At 40.6% G+C, this 21852-nt stretch overlaps 1 protein-coding gene across 10 annotated transcripts in view; it reads left to right on the top strand.

Moving 5' to 3' along the window:
• The window catches only part of LOC105567601 (actin-binding LIM protein 2), a 36247-nt gene that overhangs the window by 8677 nt on the left and 5718 nt on the right, over positions 1 to 21852 (top strand). For 4 of the 10 annotated variants that reach the window (XM_012022577.1, XM_012022575.1, XM_012022573.1 and 1 more), the window contains exons 2-12: positions 12230 to 12390; positions 12882 to 13047; positions 13919 to 14150; positions 14476 to 14794; positions 16389 to 16460; positions 17100 to 17283; positions 17586 to 17845; positions 17959 to 18220; positions 18411 to 18494; positions 20148 to 20248; positions 21693 to 21762. In XM_012022577.1, the coding sequence (XP_011877967.1) occupies positions 12230 to 12390; positions 12882 to 13047; positions 13919 to 14150; positions 14476 to 14794; positions 16389 to 16460; positions 17100 to 17283; positions 17586 to 17845; positions 17959 to 18220; positions 18411 to 18494; positions 20148 to 20248; positions 21693 to 21762 (1911 nt within the window). Of the gene's footprint in view, positions 1 to 12229; positions 12391 to 12881; positions 13048 to 13918; positions 14151 to 14475; positions 14795 to 16388; positions 16461 to 17099; positions 17284 to 17585; positions 17846 to 17958; positions 18221 to 18410; positions 18495 to 20147; positions 20249 to 21437; positions 21536 to 21692; positions 21763 to 21852 lie in introns of all 10 variants that reach the window. The other 6 variants (XM_012022574.1, XM_012022581.1, XM_012022583.1 and 3 more) reach the window with 3 other exon arrangements.

The following is a 21852-nucleotide window of genomic DNA, read 5'->3' as shown; positions in this document are numbered from 1 at the left end:
CTATTATGAGCTCCTTATATGAGATAGCAGGGTTTTTGCTAAATTAATGGGCATTGCTGGTAAAGCGTATGGTAAAATTTTCCTAAAAAGAAAAAACTCGCAAAGCTCTTCGAGATGCCACGTTGTCCCACGATTGCATGATTTTCAGGGTAAACGTTAAGAGAATATTCTCTCCGTGTACCGATCAGAGCCAAGCAGTTCGCCGGTCAATTTGTACGTTGTCAGTTAGCACCGGGTCTATTGGTAGATTTTCAACAACCAATCGTAACCTGGACCGCAACCTGTACTCTGGGAAAAAAAGACAGCAACCCATTTTGGGGCCCGCAATTAGCAATCGAATTATTTGGATCGTTCGTAACTCTAATCTTTCACGAATTTTACGCCGCGTAACTAAAAATCGCAATTGGCTGTTCTATCTGTATCCAAGATTTTTAAGTAATACTAATCAATTCTCTCAATTAGTTCTGTCGATGTTGAATAGCAACGGACTTGGGGAGGCATCCCTGTCCTAACTCCTCTAGCAGTCCAGAAATTCTCTCCCAATTCCCCTCCTACTTTCACCCTGCTTTTTGTTTCTCTCAGCACTTCCTTGACCCTTTCTCTTAGTCCTTCTCTTATTCCTCTTTCCTTCGTTGTTTTATACAGTATACTTCTGTCCACCGAGTCAAAAGCTGCCTTCATGTCCACGAAAAGAGCCACTACCTTCTCTCCTTTCCCCAATTGCCTATTCACCAGATAGTTCAGCACGTAAATGTTATCTATCGTTCCCATCCCCTTCCGAAATCCTATTTGGTTTTGAGGTACAATTCTTTTCTCCTCACATTCCATTTTTATCCTCTCCGCCAAAACCATTGTTAGTTAAGTTGCTTAACTACAAAGGAATGGTCAAAATTTTTCCCAGAGTAGAATTACGAACGATTCAAACAATTCGCTTACTAATTGTGGGCCCCGAAGTGGGTTGCTAGCTGTCTTTTTTTTCCCCCAGAGTAGTGTAATGCGGGTTTTAAGCGGTAAAACGTTGGCACGCGCGGAATTCTTTTGCAACGCGCAGGATACAATAATAATCGCGCTAGTTCGCGCCATCGACTACAATGAGTCGGCGCGCGCGTCGCGAATGTGGTACGAGCATTTTGTAATTCAGTTACCTCCGCGCTCGTCGTGGGATACCGCTAATTACCGACTTCATGCATTATTAAGTAGCCGCCGGGGCAATTGGCATACAATGAACACGCGCCGAAATATGTATTTCTGCACGTTGCATCATGTACCATCGGTCTCGGCGAGCTATCGCGACGTGTTAACATTTACACCAGGCCTTGAACCGCGTGGAACGACTGGATAAAAACTGTGGAGCATTCGCAATGCGAGAAATCTTTATTCATTCCGTGCTGTAATGTATCGCAATACATGCTGCAGCAGGATATGAGATTGTACTTTTATCGAGTACCTACCCATTGTTTGAACTGGACAGCATATCTATTCAATGTGAAATTTAATTGCAGGCGCGTAAAGTTATTACTGTACGGCGATAATTTTTTGACAAATTAAATGAGTTCGCATAAAAAGCGTTATTGAATTAGTGCAGACATTTTACGAAAACGGGAACACCGAGAAACCAACGTACGACGATAAGAACTAACCGCGATAGCCGCAGCTATCGCGTCAATTACAGTTAACATGCTTGATAATTAGCGATAGTGCACGGAGAAAGTTTTCTCTTAAAATTTATCCCGAAAAGTAAAAATCATGTGATCGTGGGGACAACATGGCATATTGAAGAGCTTTATGAGAGTTTTTTTAACAGTTTATCATACATTTTACTAGTAAAATGTGCACTAAGTATAATTACTGGTGAAATGTACGGTAAAATTTCAAAAACTCATAAAATTCTTTCAAATGCCGCGTTGTCCTACGATTACATGATTTTCAGGATAAATTTTAAACGAAAATTCCGTATGCATTTTTATCTTGAATTATTTTTCTCGGGAGATACGTGTGCGTGATACTCGAAAAATAACGTTTATTATCTACAAATAACGTTTGTAGAGAAAAGTAGTTGTCAAATACACGCATTTACGAAGTAATAATTTCTGATCGCAATCTTATGCGTTGCATCAGTTTGTTATAATTGAAGGACAATTCAAGTGCGGCGGTTTAACACGTTTTCATTAGAGCGAGTTTAAGCGCGGGCGATAATCAAATTTTTCATGTTTCGTTTGCGAATGATTCTCCGCTCGCGAAGCCGACGCTGCAAGAACGATAGAAATTATCGTTTGTTAAAATTAAATAATTAAACCACTTCAGTGATTACTTGGCCATGTCTGGCAAATTTTCATGTTTAAACTCACGACGTTTCGACCATGGTTTGTGGTCCTGAACTTGGCTGAACATGTTTGTCAGCCATGTTCTGCCTTTTGTAAAATCAAGATCTGTTCTTTCAATTTACCACACTGAACTTTCAATACAATTATCACTTGAAAAGGACCACAAACCATGGTCGAAACGTTGCGAGTTTAAACATAAAAATTTGCCAGACATGGTCAAGTAATGGTTGAAGTTTTTTAATTACTACTAGCGACATAGAAGACTACCTCTTGTTAATTTAAATAATGAACATCAAGAAGTATTTGACGCCAGTACATGACTAACAATAATTAAGCTTTCAATCGACCATAACTGGCATCGTGTTTTTAACACAGAAAATTTATTGCGAAAAATATTAACTCAGCCAGGATTTGAACCTGGACTTCCCTACTCTCTAGGCGGGCGTTTCACCAATTCGACCACTGAGGCATCAAATAATTAAACTAAATTGTATTTTACATTACTGAAATTGAATTTTGTCTTTCCGAGATTTTTAGAAGTACAGAAAAGATTGCGGCGAAAAGCGGTAATTTTTGCAACAAAAAAAACTCAAGGATGGTTTTAGTAAGAAACGCGGGTGATCAAAAATTTATCTGCTGACACAGCGGTTCTGCAGATGTTCGCTCGTCGAGTATACGCTCGTGCGAACTTCAGCGAAATCCAACACGTGTTCTTCCGTTATATCACGCGAGCGTTATTCTTTTTACGTTATGTAACGTAATATAAAGTTACGTCTAGCGCAAGCACGACTTAAACAGAATTCGATTCTGTTCTTCCGAGTTGTCGCATTGATGTTTACGTCGTCGAGGTGACGTTTATTAGCTTCAAAATACAACATTCGTGTCGCTCGACGATGTCCACGAGCGAAAAATGTCGCACGATATTTTGTTACTTCACTTTTTGTTGAATTTTCACGATAGAAATAATGCACGTACAGTCGTCAGTTTTATTTCGAAATAATTCGAGAGCACCGCCCAGGCTTTTTAAATACAAATCGTTGCTTGCTGATACGCTTTTAGACACCTAGATATTTTCCGCATGATACATCGCCAACTTCCTTCGTGTTGTCAGCATTCCAAATTTTCCTTCGTACGAATTAACTTGACCTAATATACAATACATTCCAAGAGTTTGCAGCAGTATAACGAAGTGCACTGCACGATTGCGTCTTCCCATCCACTTCGAGAATATAACATAAGATCTTTAAAGTAGCAAGAGAAGGAGCAACGCAAATGGCAACAGTGAAAAATGGGGCAATGACAATCCGAGATTATATTTCTCTTTTCAGCAAGCTTCCGTTTCTGAAGTTTCTTTTATTAATAATAATCTTTATTGCTCCCCTTAGAGTTACAATCTTATAGTTATAATAATCTTATAATTGTCTAACAGGAAAAATCTTCAGGGTCGCCAGCAATAATTAACAACATCAAATTTAGTTGGCCGTATCTGACAATTTTTATGTTAAAGCATCGCGACGTTTCGACCATGGGTCTTGGTTCTTTTCAAGCGATCTGACAATACAAATTAAAATTTACAAATTATTACATTAATAAAGTAGACACGTCAGAGATATTAAATTAATAGTTACAAAAATTAGAATTGTTAGAGGTATTACCTGAGATAGTCATGTACATAGATTCGCGTGTATTTTGGTGATGTAGAAAGAATAATCGTTATAATCTCATACTAAAAATGAGAGTGTTAGAAAGAGAGAAAAATAGAAATTTCTGTACCAGAACGAACTGGTACTTTGAACATTTGATTTTACTTCATCTTCGGTGGGCTGCTAACCTTGCCGTAGAAAACCTCCAAGCTGGAGGGAGCTACACACCTAAAAGGGTACGTGTGACAGGATACTCTCAGTGGTTGTCACTTCCCTTCGAGAGGTGGTGTCCGCGGCTGGATTTGACCTCGGATCTTTTCGTTCATTTATTTGCTAAGCAGCGCACATTTCTCTGCGCCACGCTCGCGCCACCGTTGAAATTTCTTTTATTAATTAACGTGGTATTTTGTAGCTACTTTGCGGTTTAGCAAATAAACGTTCGCGAGAGAACAACATGGCGCGGAGTAACTTTAAATAACAATAAAAGTTTTCTTGATCCACATAAACCATGAGAGTAACGTCGCTCGGTGCACGGGGAAAAATGCGGGACGATCTGATACGATCGGCGGATAATAATCGCACGGTCGATTAATATTCGATTTTATGACCCAAAGTGCAACGAGAGTGAGAGAGAGAGAGGCCAGGGCAGTCCAGGGTCGCCGCGTTTGACCCCACTTTGCCACATCCTATTTAGACCACTTACGAATCATATTAACATACCACGTTGTCGCACGGTATCTATGTAGAGTGGCCGCGGCAAGTGACGGGACCTTATTCTTCAATTAATTTCGATTTTGTCGATTCCGTCGTGACGGACACCGTCATATCCGAGCCCTTGATCGTCGAGATACCTGGAGCGCGGGTACAGAAGTCGCGGGCAAACGATGACTACGTTTCCACCGAGGGTCAAAGTCGGGTCGGAATCGGGTTGGGGTGAGCGCTATTGCGGTGGAAACACCAAAACACCAAACCCCAACCCGATTCTGACCCGGCTCTAGCCCGACTTTGACCCTCGATGGAAACGTAGTCATTGACTGGTCCCCGAGTCAAAGGGTAACGTCGTCGTCTGCCGGGTCCTGTCCGGAGACAGTTCGCGCGGCAAAAGAAACACTGGTTACTTCGCGCACGCCCAGGTGACGCGGCGTTTTTTCAAACGCGAGAGTAATCCCAATATTGAATTACTAATTAGCGACGTGGTCGAGGCACGCATACGTTGTGACTCAGAGTTTCTGCCTCGTGTCAAACGTATAATTTACACAGCCAAGCGAGCCGTACCGCAATTGTCCGATTATTTCGCATAAGAATCTGCGATTCAGCCTTTAATTAAATCGTAATTATCCTCTTTTGAAGCGTCTGGGTAGGTTCGGCGACATCGAGGAAGGTTTCCCGTCGATTCTCTTCGGTCTTTTCGTCAAGGAACTCGGATGGGCGGTGCACCTTTGTTATCTTTTCCTCTTTTTTTCCGAGCGTGCTGCATGTAACATCGACACATTGTTATCGCGCGCCATGAGGGGCCGTTGACGCGTTTCGCCCGCGAGTCGCGAGGACGATAAATTCTGTTATCGGGCGCTCGCGCCCGAGTTGGGCCGATCGAGCTTTCGTTTTCTCTGGCAACAGATTTTTCGCCCCAGTTGAAGCGTGCCGTGAATTAAACGACATGCGACGCGCAGACGAGGGTGTGTCATTTCATGGACGAGTGGCCTCGTTCGATTAAACGCGAGCTCGCGTCGTGAGCTTCGATCCTACTCGAGCTCTGCCTACTGCAGGCGAGGAGAGCAGAGAAAGCCGCGTCAGCGCATATGGTTTTAACGTTAAATCCGTGACGATCGTGCTCGACCGAGCCGAAAACCCGAGGTCAAACCCGACCGAAATCGTGATTTTTTTTATCCGATTGCCATTTCTCAAGAAAGCCAATGGCTGCGGTATCTGGCGACTGATGCCCGTTTCTACCATTGCAGTTTAACTTGAATCTCGGCCTAAATTCCCATCTCTTTTTAAGTTTTAAAACTAGAAAAAGATATAAAGTAAGTTGAATCGATTATTACATTTTTTTTATTATTACGTTTTACCGAAGAAGACACAGTATAGCGTTGAAACGCGTTCAATAGCCAACTTTTTGTAATTTCACTTGAATGATATTGTTAGGTATGTAAAATAAATGTGTTGGTTTTGTATTAATTGTACAACCCATTTTTGCTCGTAGAATACGTCGACCGTGATTTTGAATATTTGTTATTAAGTTGAACCGAGATTAAAGTGATCTGCATTCGTACACACTCAGAAAGGATTTACTGTTACCGAGACCGAGAATATTCTTGACGCATTTGTATTTCTCGTAATCTCATTTAGCATAAAAATAAGACAATATTAAAATAAAATCAGTAATTCATAGTCTCCTCTATCGAATGAAAAAAGATTGCCCTACTATATCGAGGCAAGAGTAACTTATATAAACGTAAGTTTATATATTCTTGCGTTTAGAATAAATTTTCCCCCCTATCTTACAACGCACGAAGTTGGCACAAGGATATTCGACAAAAGACGATACGTACTATCATTTTATTCTAGATTTTAGAATTTTTCATTTAAGATTAAAATATTCCTTCCTCTAATAAATATGATTGGCGCTATATCGGTCCTATTTTATGATACATTCAAGTGTAACAGCATTGGACCGGACATTTTTTCTGTGGGGTGTAGAAACGGGCATGAGATTGTCTGGCATTTCTCCAGTCATTATACTTAGTGTACATTGTACTGGCAAATCGTATGGTACAATTTCACAAAACTCTGAGAAAGTTTTTCAAAATGCCACGTCGTCCCACGATTACATGATTTTCAGGGTAAATTTTAAAAGAAAGTTCTCTCCGTGCATACGTTAAGTCTAACACGTGCAATCTTTTTGAGACACTCCTCCTCCTCACTACACTTTGCTTCGTCTGTCGAGTCGTTCTCCAGAATCGATACGTTCTGCCGCTGTGGACAGATTCTCGAACCGAGTGTGTCGTTTCTGAAGCTGAGGACCTCGACAACGTCCAATATCCCGGGCGGACGCGTTCAACTCGGTGCCTGCCTACGTGCGACGAGAATTCCGCACTCGCGCTCGTCGACCTTAACTCATGTGACGACCCGATGACGTCAAATGTATGAAGAGAGCCTGTGATGTCACCGTATATTTTTAAAGAAGGCGAGATCCGGCCTGCCGGCTTTGTGATTTCGTGCGCGTTTCCATCCTTTTCAGCCGCCGCTTATAAATACCGGCGGCGCCGACATTTGCTTTCGTTTTCGTTGAATTCGCACGGAATTCTCGCCGCGTTAGAATTGTTCGCGCGAGGCGGCACATTTCTCTCGCGATTTACGCCGGATGCGTACAAACACTTCCGGCATTCGCGAAACGCGTCAGGTGAGTTCAAAGGTAACACGAAGCATCAGAGATCCTCGGGAACTCGAGAGAAATTCTTTCTCAGGCCCGGTTTTTCCATTTTCTGGTTGAATGTTAACCAGATGTTAGTCGACTACCTGTCTCGTCTTAGATAATAATAGATAGAAAAAGATAGAATAACATAGCAAAAGATGGAGAGTCGACTAACCTCTGGTTAACAGTTAACCAGAAAAGGAAAAACCGGGCTTCGGAGTCAGTCAAATTAATTAGCAAGTCAAATTTTCACTTTCTATTGAAGCATCCCAGCGAGAAATGACTCCGTCGATCGTTGTCGAATAAACGTCGACGTTTCGACATCGATCGACGAATCATTTCTCACTATCTAATCGATATTATCCGAAGCTGACGTTTACAGTTTTGCTTTTTGTGTTTTTTTTTTAAATTCGAGACTCAATTCTCCAACGTTCGAAACTTTTCCCCTCCGTTAATTACTCCGCCGGAAATAGTTGTCCCTCGACTTCTCCGCAGATAAAAATCGACCGCGTCCGACATCCGCCGTCGGAATTCGCGGCTGACGGGCAATTAGCTCGTCGCACTCTCTACATTCGCGGAATGAAAAATTCCGTTTCGCGCCAACGGGACCGAATGGAAACACGTGTTAGCTCTCTTCCCGCGTACGTCTTTTTTTTTGTTTTCTTCCACTCGCACACATCATCGTCAGGCCGAGACGAGCGTGCGATTCTCGCGCGGAACAGGACCGGATTCGATGCGGCGAGCGCAAAACGGAGGTGGATTATTAGTTCTGCCTCTCTAAATATCGACTGCGTGCGCGTCACGAGGGAAACGCACACCCCCCAGCCTGACGTTTCATTGCGATCCGGCCACGCGCGTAACGGCACTACAGATACGCCATAATTTATCGTGTTCAAAACAACCGATAACTCAATAAAGGCGTCACATTCATCGCGCCTTGTCGCATAACCGAGTCGCTCGGTCCGAACGACCGAACAGGGTATACACTTGTTCCCCAGCACGAGTTTTCATTCATCCGCTCGTCGGGAGTCGCGCGATTTCTTTTCTTCCCAATTACTCTTAAGCCTAATCTACAATGTGTTTTCTGTATCCGGAAACATTTTATTTTGTATGAACAAATCAGAACGCTTAGAAAATTTGTCGACAATGTACGATTGTACAATATACAATTTGTCAACTTGCACAAATTTTTTTAAACGCACAGTACCCTCCATAAGTTTGGAAACACCCTATATTTTACAGATAAATAGTGGCACGGCAGCGATCTGTGCACATGCTTGGTATAAATATGTCATAAGTCGTGTAAAAAACGATATATATTCTAAAATTCTGCAAAATATGGAATGGCCCGCCCAGTCCCCAGATTGTAATCCAATCGAACTATTGTGGGATTAATTGGACAGGAGGATTCGCAAAGAGCGAATTACGAGTAAAGTGCATTTCTGGGAGATCCTTTAGATAGAATAGAAACGTATCCCGACTGAATCTCTGCAAAAGTTAATCCATCGCATACCGCGAGTATGCGAGGCAGTCATTAAAACAAAAGTTACTTTGAGGAATCTAAAATTTAATTTAAATCTTTATTAAAAGCTTGTCGTATGTACGCATGTATCTTCATTTTAGTTTTTTCAGTTAAATAAACACTTGCAAAGCAAAATACATCGATTTTGTTAAGTATTTCTTTCATATTACACACTTTTATAAAGTGTTTCCAAACTTATGGTATTTATGAGCCACAAAATGAACGGAACTCGGTTCTCACAAAATAGAATCAAAAATTTTTCTTTAATGGCATAAGCCCTTCGGGTCTTCCTCAGTAAAACTACAATGAGATCATCGAAAGTACAGGATGAGAATACAGTAACAAAATAGAATGTTTCTAGACGCGGAGAGCACATTGTAGATTAGACTTTACGACACACGAACTTCCGCGATGCGCGCACGGGATGACGGAAGCGAGAGCGATTCGCGTCGCCGGGCGAAATAATAATAATAATTATGCCGCTCGCGCCCGGTCGAGACGGTCGTTATTCACGTAATGAAGTAACGAAGAATAGTGTAATGTAATGAAGGGGACGTGTTAAATGCGGGCGCGATTAAAGTTCTGTTCGGAATCGGACGGCTGATGAATAATGCATCCGCGTTTGTTCGTACGTACATGAATATTTGTGACAAAACACGTGCCCATGCTCGTGTTTCGTGCCCCGTCTCGATAGATCGCGATATTAATTCGCGACACGTACAAATCGCGGTGCGCGTTACAAACCTAATCCACTGGGTAATGACAAATACGTGCACATAAAGGTGCAAAAATGAGTCTCTTCGGTTGATATGTAAAAAAAAAGAAGGAGGCGAAGAATTGTAACGTCCATTCGGAAGGGATACACCGCGGAAACAGACTTTCGCGTATTCGGACAAGTTTGCTTTTTACACGCAGAGAATTTTCTCTCAAAATTTATCTTGATAATCAGATAATCGTGGGACAACGTGGCATTTTGAAGAACTTAATGAGTTTTTGAAATTTAACCGTACACTTTACTCGTAAATGTACACGGAGAGACCGATATGGTGGACCACATGTCTAATTAGGGCTGGCACAACCCCAGTAAATAGTAATATTTGGGACAGCTATATCTGTGGTTGTCATGTTGGTATGATAAGTAGTGGAGGCAACTATATGCGTTTTGTGCAGCAAACTTAGTGAACATCCTTAAGTTTGCTGCACAAAACGCATATAGTTGTCTCCACTACTTATCTTGCCAATGTAGGTACAACCACAGATATAGCTGTCCCAAATATCACTATTTATTGGGGTTGTGCCAACCATAATTAGACATGTGGTAACCATATCGGTATCTCCGTGTATGATAAAATTTCAAAAAAACTTGCATAAAATTCTTTGAAATGCCGTGTTGTCCCACAATTACATGATTTTTACTGTAAATTGTAAGAGAAAATTCTCTCCGTGTAGGCGTTTTCATTTAATGTGCACATATATCAAACGTATTTATATAAAATATAATAAATGCACGATGTATAAATACTTGATGGTTATTGAATGAAAATTAACGCATAACAATTCGATCGATCATCTCTAAAACGCTTCTCATTCGAAAACTATTATAGCCTCGGCGTTTTAATATTAGAATTTCCCTCTTGAAATGATTTACCATTAAGAGTTGTAAGTAAATCGTTCCCTAATCTGCCAATTTGGCGATCGAAGCTAACTCGCTGTCAGATCCGGACATCGATTCGTTAAGCATCCGATTATTCTGGACTTCATCCAAATCGTCTCAATGGAGAACGCCATTAGACGCGCGGTCTGATCTTCCTGAAGGCGAGCATTATGATGCACCCTTTCAGCCGGCGACAGGTGCATTACGTAACCGCTGAAAGTTAACGTACGCACCGAGGAGAGCCGATTAGAGAGCGAGCGTGAGCACGCGAGTGTCGCCGTTGACGTAAGCGCGCGCGCGCTCGAAGAAATCTCTAATGATCAGCACGCAGGTGCATGACTCATACTCGGGTGTCTTCTTCCCGTTATTCTTAGCTTGTGCCCCGCGGAAAAAATTTTACGCCGTTAACAATTGTTTTGTTTAACGCGTTGCTGGCCCGGCGAATATTCACACGTCGCGCCGTATCGGTAGAATTTTCGTTATTATAAAGTTAATAATAAAATTCGTGAAATATAATTAAATAAGAATATAATATCTTTTATGTAGTAATAATCAGGGTTTGGAGAGTTACTTTATAAGAATCTAGTTACAGTTACAGTTTTTTCGCTAAAAATATAACCAGTTACGGTGATTGATAAATAATTATTTTGATTCCAAGTTAATATTCTATAAGTTTGATCGCGTTTATCTTTAGATAATTGTGCGTTACATGTTTTACAACTGCATCTAAGTTATAGTTAATATATGTATATATTTGACAGGGTTGGCAAGTTACTTTATAAAAGTATCTAGTTACAGTTACAGTTTTTTTTTCGCTAAAAATATAACTATAGTTACAGTCACAACTTACCAATTCTGAAAAGTAACGCGTAGTAACGAATCGCTACTTTGCAGTTTCTTTTTTTGCGATGAAAATAAAAATATCAAATCTGCATTTGAAAGGCCTAATAAGATCTGTGGAGGTTTAAAATAGATATAAAATAACTATTAATGTAACTATATATTAAATTGGTTACTAGTTATCGAAAGAAATGTAACTGAGTTAAGTTACAGTTACAGATGGAGAAAAAGTAACAAAATTAAGTTACAGTTACCAAAAAAATAACTGTAACTCCGTTACAAGTAACGAGTTACTGCCCAACCCTGGCAATAATATATGTACATTATTCAAAATGTTATGTTAAACGGCGTGTATTCTTTACGAGCGTTTTAACAAATTTCGGCGCTGCTTTACAAAATAACAGCAATTTAATTCCTACAACTTTTGAATATCACTGTGCATACAGAATGAAGATATCGGAGTAGATCAGTAGAGGATTAAGTGTTAGTTACTCATCCTTCGTCTTTGTGAAATATATCCCACAATAAATAATTTTCCTGAATTCTTTACCTTGTCACCTTAGCTAGTAGAACGCCAGAAGCGCGTTGTAATAATCCTAATTAAATATTTATGAGTATTATAGAGAAAAACGACCGTTGAAACACGAAACGTTTGCTGCGAGACTATTATTTTATCGTAAAACAGCAGGGATTTTGTTGCGCATGAACGCCCGCGGATCAATTACGGTGTCATTCGCGTCTGTTTCTCGGATTATTGTCGAGTAGTGAAATAGAAAGCCAATGATCCGCGAAGGAAGTGCTTCTCAATTGACGAACGCCGTCTTGTTTCAGGTAAAACGTTTTGTCAGTCTTGTAAGAAGAAGTGCAGCGGGGAGGTTCTGCGGGTGCAGGACAAATACTTTCATATAGGCTGCTTCAAGTGTGCCCAGTGCAACGCCAGTTTGGCGCAGGGTGGCTTCTTCGCACGTGAGGGTTCCTACTACTGCACCAAGGTGAGTCGCTTTCTTACTCTTCCTCTTATTGTTAGAGATGTGCGAATCACTTCGAATCGGTCACTTTTTCCTCCAATAAATGTAATAATGAAATTACTTTTAAAATAAACAATGTCATTGAAAAAAATTATCAAGTTTACGGTTTCATCTTCAAATTAACATAATGAACTCGAAAAAAAAATCGATTCGAATTCGAATATAAACAGATTCGATTCGACTCGACTCGAAAGTATTTCGAAGTATCGACTGATTCCTCTCGCAAGGTCAATTCTGGACCAGAATGCGCGTTTAGGCAGAAAAACCGAAAATTGCGCAAAATCGAGATACGACCTTGCGAAAGAGATCAGTCGATATTCTGTTCTATTCGACACGAAAGCATAATTCACGCATATCTACGTTCTCTTTTTCTCGGCATGCCTTTGAAATGCAATAAACCACAGAACAGGAATGGGAGAACGAAAAATTCAATGCGTTTTATTTTTGCTTATCAGGATTATCGGGAGCGCTGGGGCACACGGTGCGCCGGTTGCGGGGAGTACGTGGAGGGCGATGTGGTGACAGCCGGCGAGAAGCACGCGTTCCACCCGAATTGTTTCCATTGCCAAAGATGCCGGCAACCGTTGCTGGGACAAGGAACCAAGGTGTCCCTCGTTCAAGGTACGGAACAGTCACTCTCAGCTCCGTTGAAGGCTAAATTGTGACGGCATCCGATCCTCGGCATCTTTGTTCGGCGCGTGCTGCTCTTCGACCTGACGCGGCGTTTCTTAAACGTGAAGACCGACTGAAGACTCGCTAATTCGCATAGTCAAACGTTTGGGTCAATTGTACATTGCGATGTTGATATCGAGTTATTGCGCAACCACTGTGTCTCTTTGGTGCAGCTTTCACAATTAGCGGCCGGTCAATCTGTTAAAGCAAATTGCCACTTGGGCATATCGCTGTTGCTTCACCGTTACAAGGCCGCGCGTCTACTATGTACGTCCTTGTAACAATTACGCGACCAAAGGTAAAAATCCGGCATGACGTGCATCACTTTATCGTGGCACTGTAACGGTGCATGTCACCCATTTCCAAGAAATTAAGGCCGATTGAACGTTACGATAGATTACGGTGAACTTCACATCTAGTGCTTCGTCGAAAAATCGTTAAGATGAAAGTGAATTTCACTCGTTGCCATTTAAAGAGAATGTCAATGAAAGAGGAAATAATTTAATAGAGAAAATTTCATTTTTTATCACAGCTTCTAGCACAATTCGAACACGGTCCATATTTTTCCGAAACATATATCAGTATTTTAAGTATTGTTGTTAATAAAGCGACAGGTTAGCGGATGTTTATAACTCAGTCGATATAATAAAATGGAGCGATCTTGAATCAATTTCTCTCGAGTGTAAGGGGTGTGGTAAGGGAAATGGGATGACAAATTTTATTATAGAATGCACAATTGGTACGCAGCGCCAAAGGTTAATAATGACGGAATCCCGACGCCGGATCTTATTGCTCTTCGCTAACTACGTATTGTCCACAGGTCAAGCGCTGTGTCATCGATGCGTCGGTATCCCGGTTCGCGAGGCCTCCACGCCGATCAGCAATAGCGCCGGTACCAAAGGCGGCGGACACGCCGATCCTGGTGCCTGTGCCGGTTGTGGAAATCAATTGAGGGAAGGTCAGGCATTGGTCGCGCTCGATCGTCAATGGCACGTCTGGTGCTTCAAGTGTCACAGCTGCGACACCGTGCTTCATGGGGAATACATGGGAAAGTGAGTCTCGCGTTGATCCACAAGTCTGTCCTCGCATCTTTAACATCCACGGATACTAATTAACATTACTCTAAAAGTGAGACAGCTTCCTTGTGAGATTGAACAGTCCAACTTCTCAATAGTATTGGAAAAGCCCAAAGATAAAGCTCTCAAAGAAATAAGTATATATGCCTTAAAAACAGGCATAAAATGTATATACTTTAATAAATGTGTCTTTAAAATTCTCCCCTTTATTTTAACTTAAAATCAGCACAAGAGCGAATGAAGGAAGATACTGATTCAAGTGACACGCAAGCAGTAGCTTAAATTGTTTTGTTTTCGACAGAGACGGCGTGCCTTACTGCGAGAAGGATTATCAGAAGCAGTTTGGAGTGAAGTGCGCCTATTGCAACCGTTACATCAGCGGCAAGGTTTTGCAAGCCGGCGATAATCATCATTTCCATCCGACCTGCGCGCGCTGCACGAAATGCGGCGACCCGTTCGGCGACGGGGAGGAAATGTACCTGCAGGGTGCCGCCATATGGCACCCACGCTGCGGCCCAGGACCCACCGGGCCCAATGGCATCGTGAACGGACACGGGGACGCTCACACCCCGCAGCATCGGGAATCGGAGCGAATTTCCAGCAGCGCCTCGGAGATGCAGGTAAGTCCGGTTGCGTCGCGCAATCGGTGATTCGCTGTCTAGACGTATTTATTCTGTACATTCGTGTTTTATAATTAATTCAAGCTTATTAGAAGCTTATTTATTTTCCCTTGATTTAACTACGAAAATTCTGAAGCGATTGTAGCATCCAGATATGTCTAATTGTTTGGATATTTTTGTACACGATTGTTCATTATCGAATTAACAGAAAGATGACATTCTGTTTTACTTCATATATTTTTTATATTTTATACGTTTAACACTCGCTTATTGTGAACACAGATTGCTGTACGCGACGCTTATATTTTGTGCAATTTTACAGCAATTCTTGTAGTTTACATGAAATTAATGTAACGTACCAATGAATGCAATTCCATTTTATGGACTAACATAAAAATTAATTTACATTAGTATAATTATTTGCGCCATTTAATACGCGTATACAATATTGCGTATATGCAGATCATTCTAATTTCTAAACAAGTATACTCTCTTTAATGCTCAATTTTACATGAATCACTAAGAACACTGCGTTTGAGGGAGCTTCAGGGGTCAAGTTTAGTTTAAATAGTAGATAATTTAAATAAAATAATATTTCAAGCCCTGATGATATATTCTTTAGTACATTCAGTGACGGAAATATATTATGTCGTTGAAGCGACACTCACATATCTGAAACAGTGAATGGAAATAGCATCGCGTTCCGGAGTTCTAAAATAATACATCGTGAGTGTCTAATTTTGATTCCTTCCTGATCCAGAGGAGGTAGAACTAGCATTTTTCAAATGTCATTGCTCCTAGTTAATCATTTAATATCTATTGTTGTAAGAACAACTTGAATTAGAAGAATACTTAAACTTATTTAATTAGAGAATCGTAGTAAATTGATGCAATCCATAAATATATCAAATTCTTAATAAGATAGTCGAGAGTTCGACGTCGTATGATTCAATAGTTGACACAATATTGTTTTTGTTTTGAGTATTTGTTAACAATTATAATTTCCGTTTTACATTAGAAAATACAAAAATGCATGCTGCTGTATTTGTGTCTAGCACTCGCATTATTTGACTTAGCTGCATTATATATATTTTGAGTTGTACTCGTCTGCATAATGAATTTACCACTTATATTATAAGGAGAGCGAAGTGTTTCGCACGTGCTAAACAATTCCTTGAAAGTTTATTCTATGATTTCTATTATTGTAATATACTATCTATGTTAAAAACGTCCCTTTATGTTTCAAGTCTTGCAAACTCTTCTACGATACACTTTGTCATTCAACATACATTCTTGTGTGTTATGTGTTAGTATAATATTCTGTATAGTAGCAATATAGAGCAGAACACCTCAACCCTCTCCCCCCCGCCCCCCAGAGAAATTAATTATTTTGTCAGCTTTGTGTATAGCTTGATTTTTGCCTCTGAGATCAGCTGGCTTGTCATTTTACCGTCTTTTTGTCTCACGCACGCCTCGTAGGAAACAAGCGAAACATAAAAGATTATATTTATCATATTTGATTTTTTATTAAGTTTTTTATTATTGCTTCTCTTAATCGTTGTTTACTTTTTTTTCGCACGGTCATTATGTATAGTTTTCATTGCGGTCACGCACGCCAAGCCTGAACGGATCGCTGTGCAGCCCTTACAGCAGCCTCAGTCGCAAGGTATGCCATGTGTCACTTAGCACAGCACTCTCTCAACAAGTATTTCTGGTATCACTTCTCGCATTACCTCTACTCGGCGTCGCGTACTTTCGCTCTGTCGAGACGCGATCCTATTTCAATTTTATCGATCCGCAAGACAGAAGAATAAAAACCGTCGAAGCATTGTCCGTGGGTCTGGATAGCTTTTATACTTTCGTTAGCTGGTCCAAGATACAATTTTTATTAGCAAAACTAAATTAGAAATCTAATCGCGTTATCAATCATTTGCATTAGCGATTTTCTGTTATTTTATATGTAAATATAAACCAAAAAAAAATTTTTGTAGGTTTTAAGAAGTTATTTCGGAAATTCTCAGATATGTATTATACTTAATACAAAAGCCGTCTCTTGACAGAGTGTTAGTTGCCTCGCGCGATATTTTTCTTTTACACAAAGTACGTCGACACTTCGAGTACAAACGTAAGACTATCAATTCCTTTTAAACGAAACGTGTTTCAAATGCAAAGTCAAATTATTTTAAGGGAAATTTTATTTATCTGATTTCTTCTACGCACTTTGTATAACTGATGGTAATATCGAGATATATTTGTAAAACGCAAGCTGTACCACATGCGTGATACGATACATTGATTGCCTCAGTATTATCCTGCGCGAACTGGAAGCCCCGGCCTGATTCTGCGAGAATACGGACGACCGGCGGAAGATGTATCTAGGATTTATACTTACTCATACTTGACTGAAACGCCCAGTCAGGGATATCTGCGACGTCCGATACAGCCGTACGATAAACCCCCCACTAGCCCGCATTTCCATAGACCTAGCTGTAAGTTTTTGTTATACGTACATATTATATATACTCAATTTAATTATTAGATGTTACTAGAATGTATGTAATTATAAGACAAGACCGTGCAACTCTGCAATTAAATGTCACCATCCTTTTAATATTTTGAACGTCAAGAGCAAGGGAACTTCGATCCATTTGGTTTCTGAATTATAAAATATTAATTTTCACGAAATATTGCAAAGAGATACATTTCGTTTTAATTTTATATTCGTTTGATCCATCAATTTCTATACGTTCGTCAGTTACTGTCACGAAAATGCGTTTGTTTCGTTGCACAGCATCTCGTTCGATAAGAAGCAGCGGTGGGCGCAGCAGTAGATCAGGAATGAGAGCTTTGGTCGATGCACTGAGCGATACCAGACCGAAATCGCCGGCAAGTCAGGTGGATAACGAAGAGCCGATAGAATTAGCGCATTATCCGGACGCCATGAAACCACCGCCGGGCGCCCAACCGCCAATCGAGAGAGATGATTTCCCCGCTCCGCCATATCCTTACACTGATCCTGAAAGACGTAGACGATGGTCCGACACATACAAGGTATTATCTTGTCGTTTAATCGAAATAGCATGTCACATTTTTTCCCTATTAATTTTTTAACGATGCTGATCATCAATAATTAATTAACGTTTCGATGCTTGCTTCTAATACAGGGAGTACCTGCATCTGACGACGAGGATGATGTGGATAACAAAACGTATATCAAGGAGGCGGAGCAGAAACTGAAAAAGGAGCAGGACGAATTGAGCAAGATCGACACGGGAATAGCTAAGGTATTCCTGCAAGATCGCGAAAAAGATCGGGAGAATTTGAGACACAGAGCTGCGAACGTTGATCCGAGAAACGCTTCGAGGACACCGTCTGCCGCCAGGGAACCAACGTACCGATTGCGCTACGAAAGTCCCGTCGGTGCATGTAAGTTACATTATTAATTTTGTACATTTGGTGTCACGATATAAAGATTTTTAATTGTTTAACTTGTTTCAATCAAGTTCCATTCAATATTTCAAGGAGAACGTATTGTTCTTAGACTTGAATTTGAAAGCCTACGAACAGCGTCACGCTTCATATTTATGCAGAAGGTAATTCGACCAACATTTTGCAGCGCCTTCGCGAAATATCGATCATGCACGACCTTGGGAGGATGACGATGGCTTCAGCTACAGATCCAGCGGGCCTAGCTACAACGGTAAGTCCTTCGTCCGCCACGCAAACTGGCCACTCGTAATTGTCTCATTAACATAAGTAACGATCATCTCATACATGTCCACACGTTCGCACATGACACTAACATACCACTCTACCGTTTAAAGTAACATCGATAGAACACTGAGTGAGTCTAGATAGAATGGGGTTTCCCAGGGCGGGAGGTCGTAAATGGTCCTATTTTATCGATAAAAAGAAAAGAAACGTTTGCTTCGTGGAGCACCGAATCGGCCCATGCGAACCATGATGTGGGAGGGTTTCATGCTAATTAACAAACGATGATAACAGTACGTAACGCTCGAGAGCAGGACTTTATTTTAAGTGGCGTGTGTAGCACCAAAAAAACCATACACTGGACGCCCAATTAATACAACAGGTGATGTATTCTGCCTATGCATGTTGTCGTCCCTTACCTCGATATGCTTGCCTTATTTTTTTTTTTTCTCATTGAACTGCGAACGGCGCATCAACCGACACCTCGAAATAACGAGCATTTAAATCGCCATTGCAATCTTTAGCCCTGGAAATCGTTTCTCGAGGTAATTGATTCTGTTCTGTATCTTGCATGGTACTTGGGACCACGAATTCATCATACACGGACACATATTGCTCCAATGCACATCACGCTCATTTCCGCGGCACTACCGTGTTTTTAAATAGAATTTAAACTGAACTCCAACTCGATTGAGGAATCAATTATTTTTCTTCTCTTTTCTGTATGCTTCAGTAGATTTGAATCGCTACCGTAATCACGTATTTAATTTTAAACACAGTTCAATAAAAAATAATATAGGATGTATGGACATTTATTATAAATAACTGTTTCTAAAATTTATATTACTTATATAAAATGCAATGGGCGAATCATATTATTTATTTTATCATACTATTTTATCTTTTAACTTATTAAAGACAATAAATGTAGTTCAAGATCTATTGTTTGATTTCTGATTGAACTTGGATAATTTACAACTAAATTGTTAATGAAAATGTTTAACATTAAAATACTTTTTTTAATGAAAAGTTAGATACTTTTAGATACTTTTGTAAATCTTACTTACAATATTGGAAGATAATTTAGCAACACGATCGTTTTGTTTTATTACGCATGATAATTATTTCTTTTCTGCACCGCACATCTTTGCTTTTCGACAAATATACAGAATTTTGCTTCACGGTATCTTCCAATGTTGGATTACCAAGTTAATTTTAGAACGCTAATCTGGAATGTTTGTGAACTCATTGTAATCCAATTCTCGTGCAATACTAAAAAGTTGTATAATTAGGAAGCAAAGCGTAACGACATTGAAACAGACGATCAAAGATCACTATTATGAATTGCTGAATGTTATAAGAAGATTTAATGAAACAACCAATGGCTAAATTATTACAACTTTCAAGAATTACGTTACAAGTGTTCAAAATAGCGAAAATTTTCTTCTTGACTGTGTTTCCGTTTGTAAAAATTACGAAGAAATCTATCAGTCTAACGAAATAATCGCTGATAACCTCAAGTTGGCGTTCTAGACTTAATAGGACACGGCAATCTCTACACACGATGCTACTACCTGTCGTCTATTATCATTGTGTCTCTATTTGTGTTTTTGTGTTTGTGTTGTGTTTGCGTGGGCGGCAGTTGGGAGGTCATCGGCGCGCTCCCCGGCTCCCAGAAACTATCCACCCCTTGGTACTCAGCGCGCCTTCACTCTTCCAAACGCCACTAGGCACTATCACTCGGTGAGTCCGAAAACTTTCCAATTCGCCCGCCGTTGGTCCCAAGTCAAACCAAGTCCATTTCTAAGTTCCACATTTGAGCTTCCCGACTTACCAAGTTTTCAGGTGTTTTTTTTTTCTTTTTCTTTTTATACATATTCTGGAAAGTTTCAGTGTTTTCACAATATCACCCGATTATTTTTACGCGATTGAAAACTGCACGTGTAAATTAGGCATGTAAAATGTATTTGCCGATGAAGAAATAAGAATTTATGTAGTTTATTATGGCGTCACGACGTTGAAACAACGATCATCATTAATTTGAGATTTCTGATAACGCAAGAGTGGTTCAGCTACATCTATGATAGCAGATGCATCCCATTTATCGTAAAATAATGCGACAACATAATATGATAAATGCATTACGTTTCGTTTCGTTTTTTGAAAGTCACGTTTAAGTTTCTGTCTGCGTTTTCAGTAAGAAAGGAAAGTTTTTGACTTGTCATCACGGCGGGCGCGCTTATGAGAGGAATCTATTGTACTTACACGCAGGTGCTGGCCTTTTATGTATCTGTTTTTTTTATCGCGTATTGCCTCGCACACTCTTAACAAGAGTAAACGCTTTTGTGCACTCAAGACTGTCGGATATCTTTAAGCGCCGTTTACCGATGGGGGTGCGATAATATATTTGAAATTCTTATGATAGATATCCCTTGTGACACGCGATGAAGTTGAAGAAAATTAGACTCTGTAGAATATGTTTAACGATTAATACGTGCCTTTTCCAGTTATTTCAGATATTTACTAAAGATGTAAATTTTATTTCAGTTGCTAATTGCATAAGAGATAATTATGTGTATAAAATATAAAAATAGGAAAACGAAGCAATCCATAAGAGAGTTATATCGCGTGTGTATCGATGGATATCTTTTTTTTTCTCAAATTGGCCCGGTTCCGTAATATAGAAACATGGTAAAACGCAAAGTGCTAAATGTATCATTGTTGAGGCGCAAAGATAGGGGGAAATCCCTTGACAGTGGCTGATCTTGGGTTGGGACACATGAGGGAGCGACATGGCTCCGGGTAGAGTTAACGGGTACAAAAAGAAAATCTGGCAAGCGAACGTTGGGCATTCGTATGGGAGATTGAGCGAATTGAAATCACCGCTGAAACTAATCAGTAACACCTGTCGATTGACTGATTTGCAAACCAGTTGTGAGCTCCCTTCGGCACATCCCGAAGCCGGGGTACGGTCTGGCACCGCGAAGTCACACCTTCTCCTCGACCGGCGGTTCCGTGTCTGCTCTCCCTGTAAGTCTTGCACCGCAAGTCACAGTCGGCGATGCGGCGTGCACCGCGCTGATAGTGCAATAAATTACGTACATAGAAGAGAGTATACATTTAAAGTTGACTCCGCGGCGGCCGAGCGGAACACGCCTCTCTAAGATAACGCTTTTCTGTCGTCTAGGGCGACTATTCGTTCAGCGGGATGGGCGACAAGACGCACAGCACTGATTTCTCGTCTGGCAAGTCGGACAGTGAGTAAAAACGAAGAGGGACCAACCGATGCCACGGTCCCCATTGCATACACGTTGGCTCTCTCACCTGTTTACATCACGCTTCCCGAG

The sequence above is a fragment of the Vollenhovia emeryi genome, unplaced genomic scaffold, assembly GCF_000949405.1.
Source record: "Vollenhovia emeryi isolate VEMERY1.0 unplaced genomic scaffold, V.emery_V1.0 DF939136.1, whole genome shotgun sequence".
Taxonomy (NCBI): Eukaryota; Metazoa; Arthropoda; class Insecta; order Hymenoptera; family Formicidae; genus Vollenhovia; species Vollenhovia emeryi.
The sequence above is the reverse complement of the archived record's forward strand: the minus strand, read 5'-3'. Positions and strand labels throughout refer to the sequence as shown.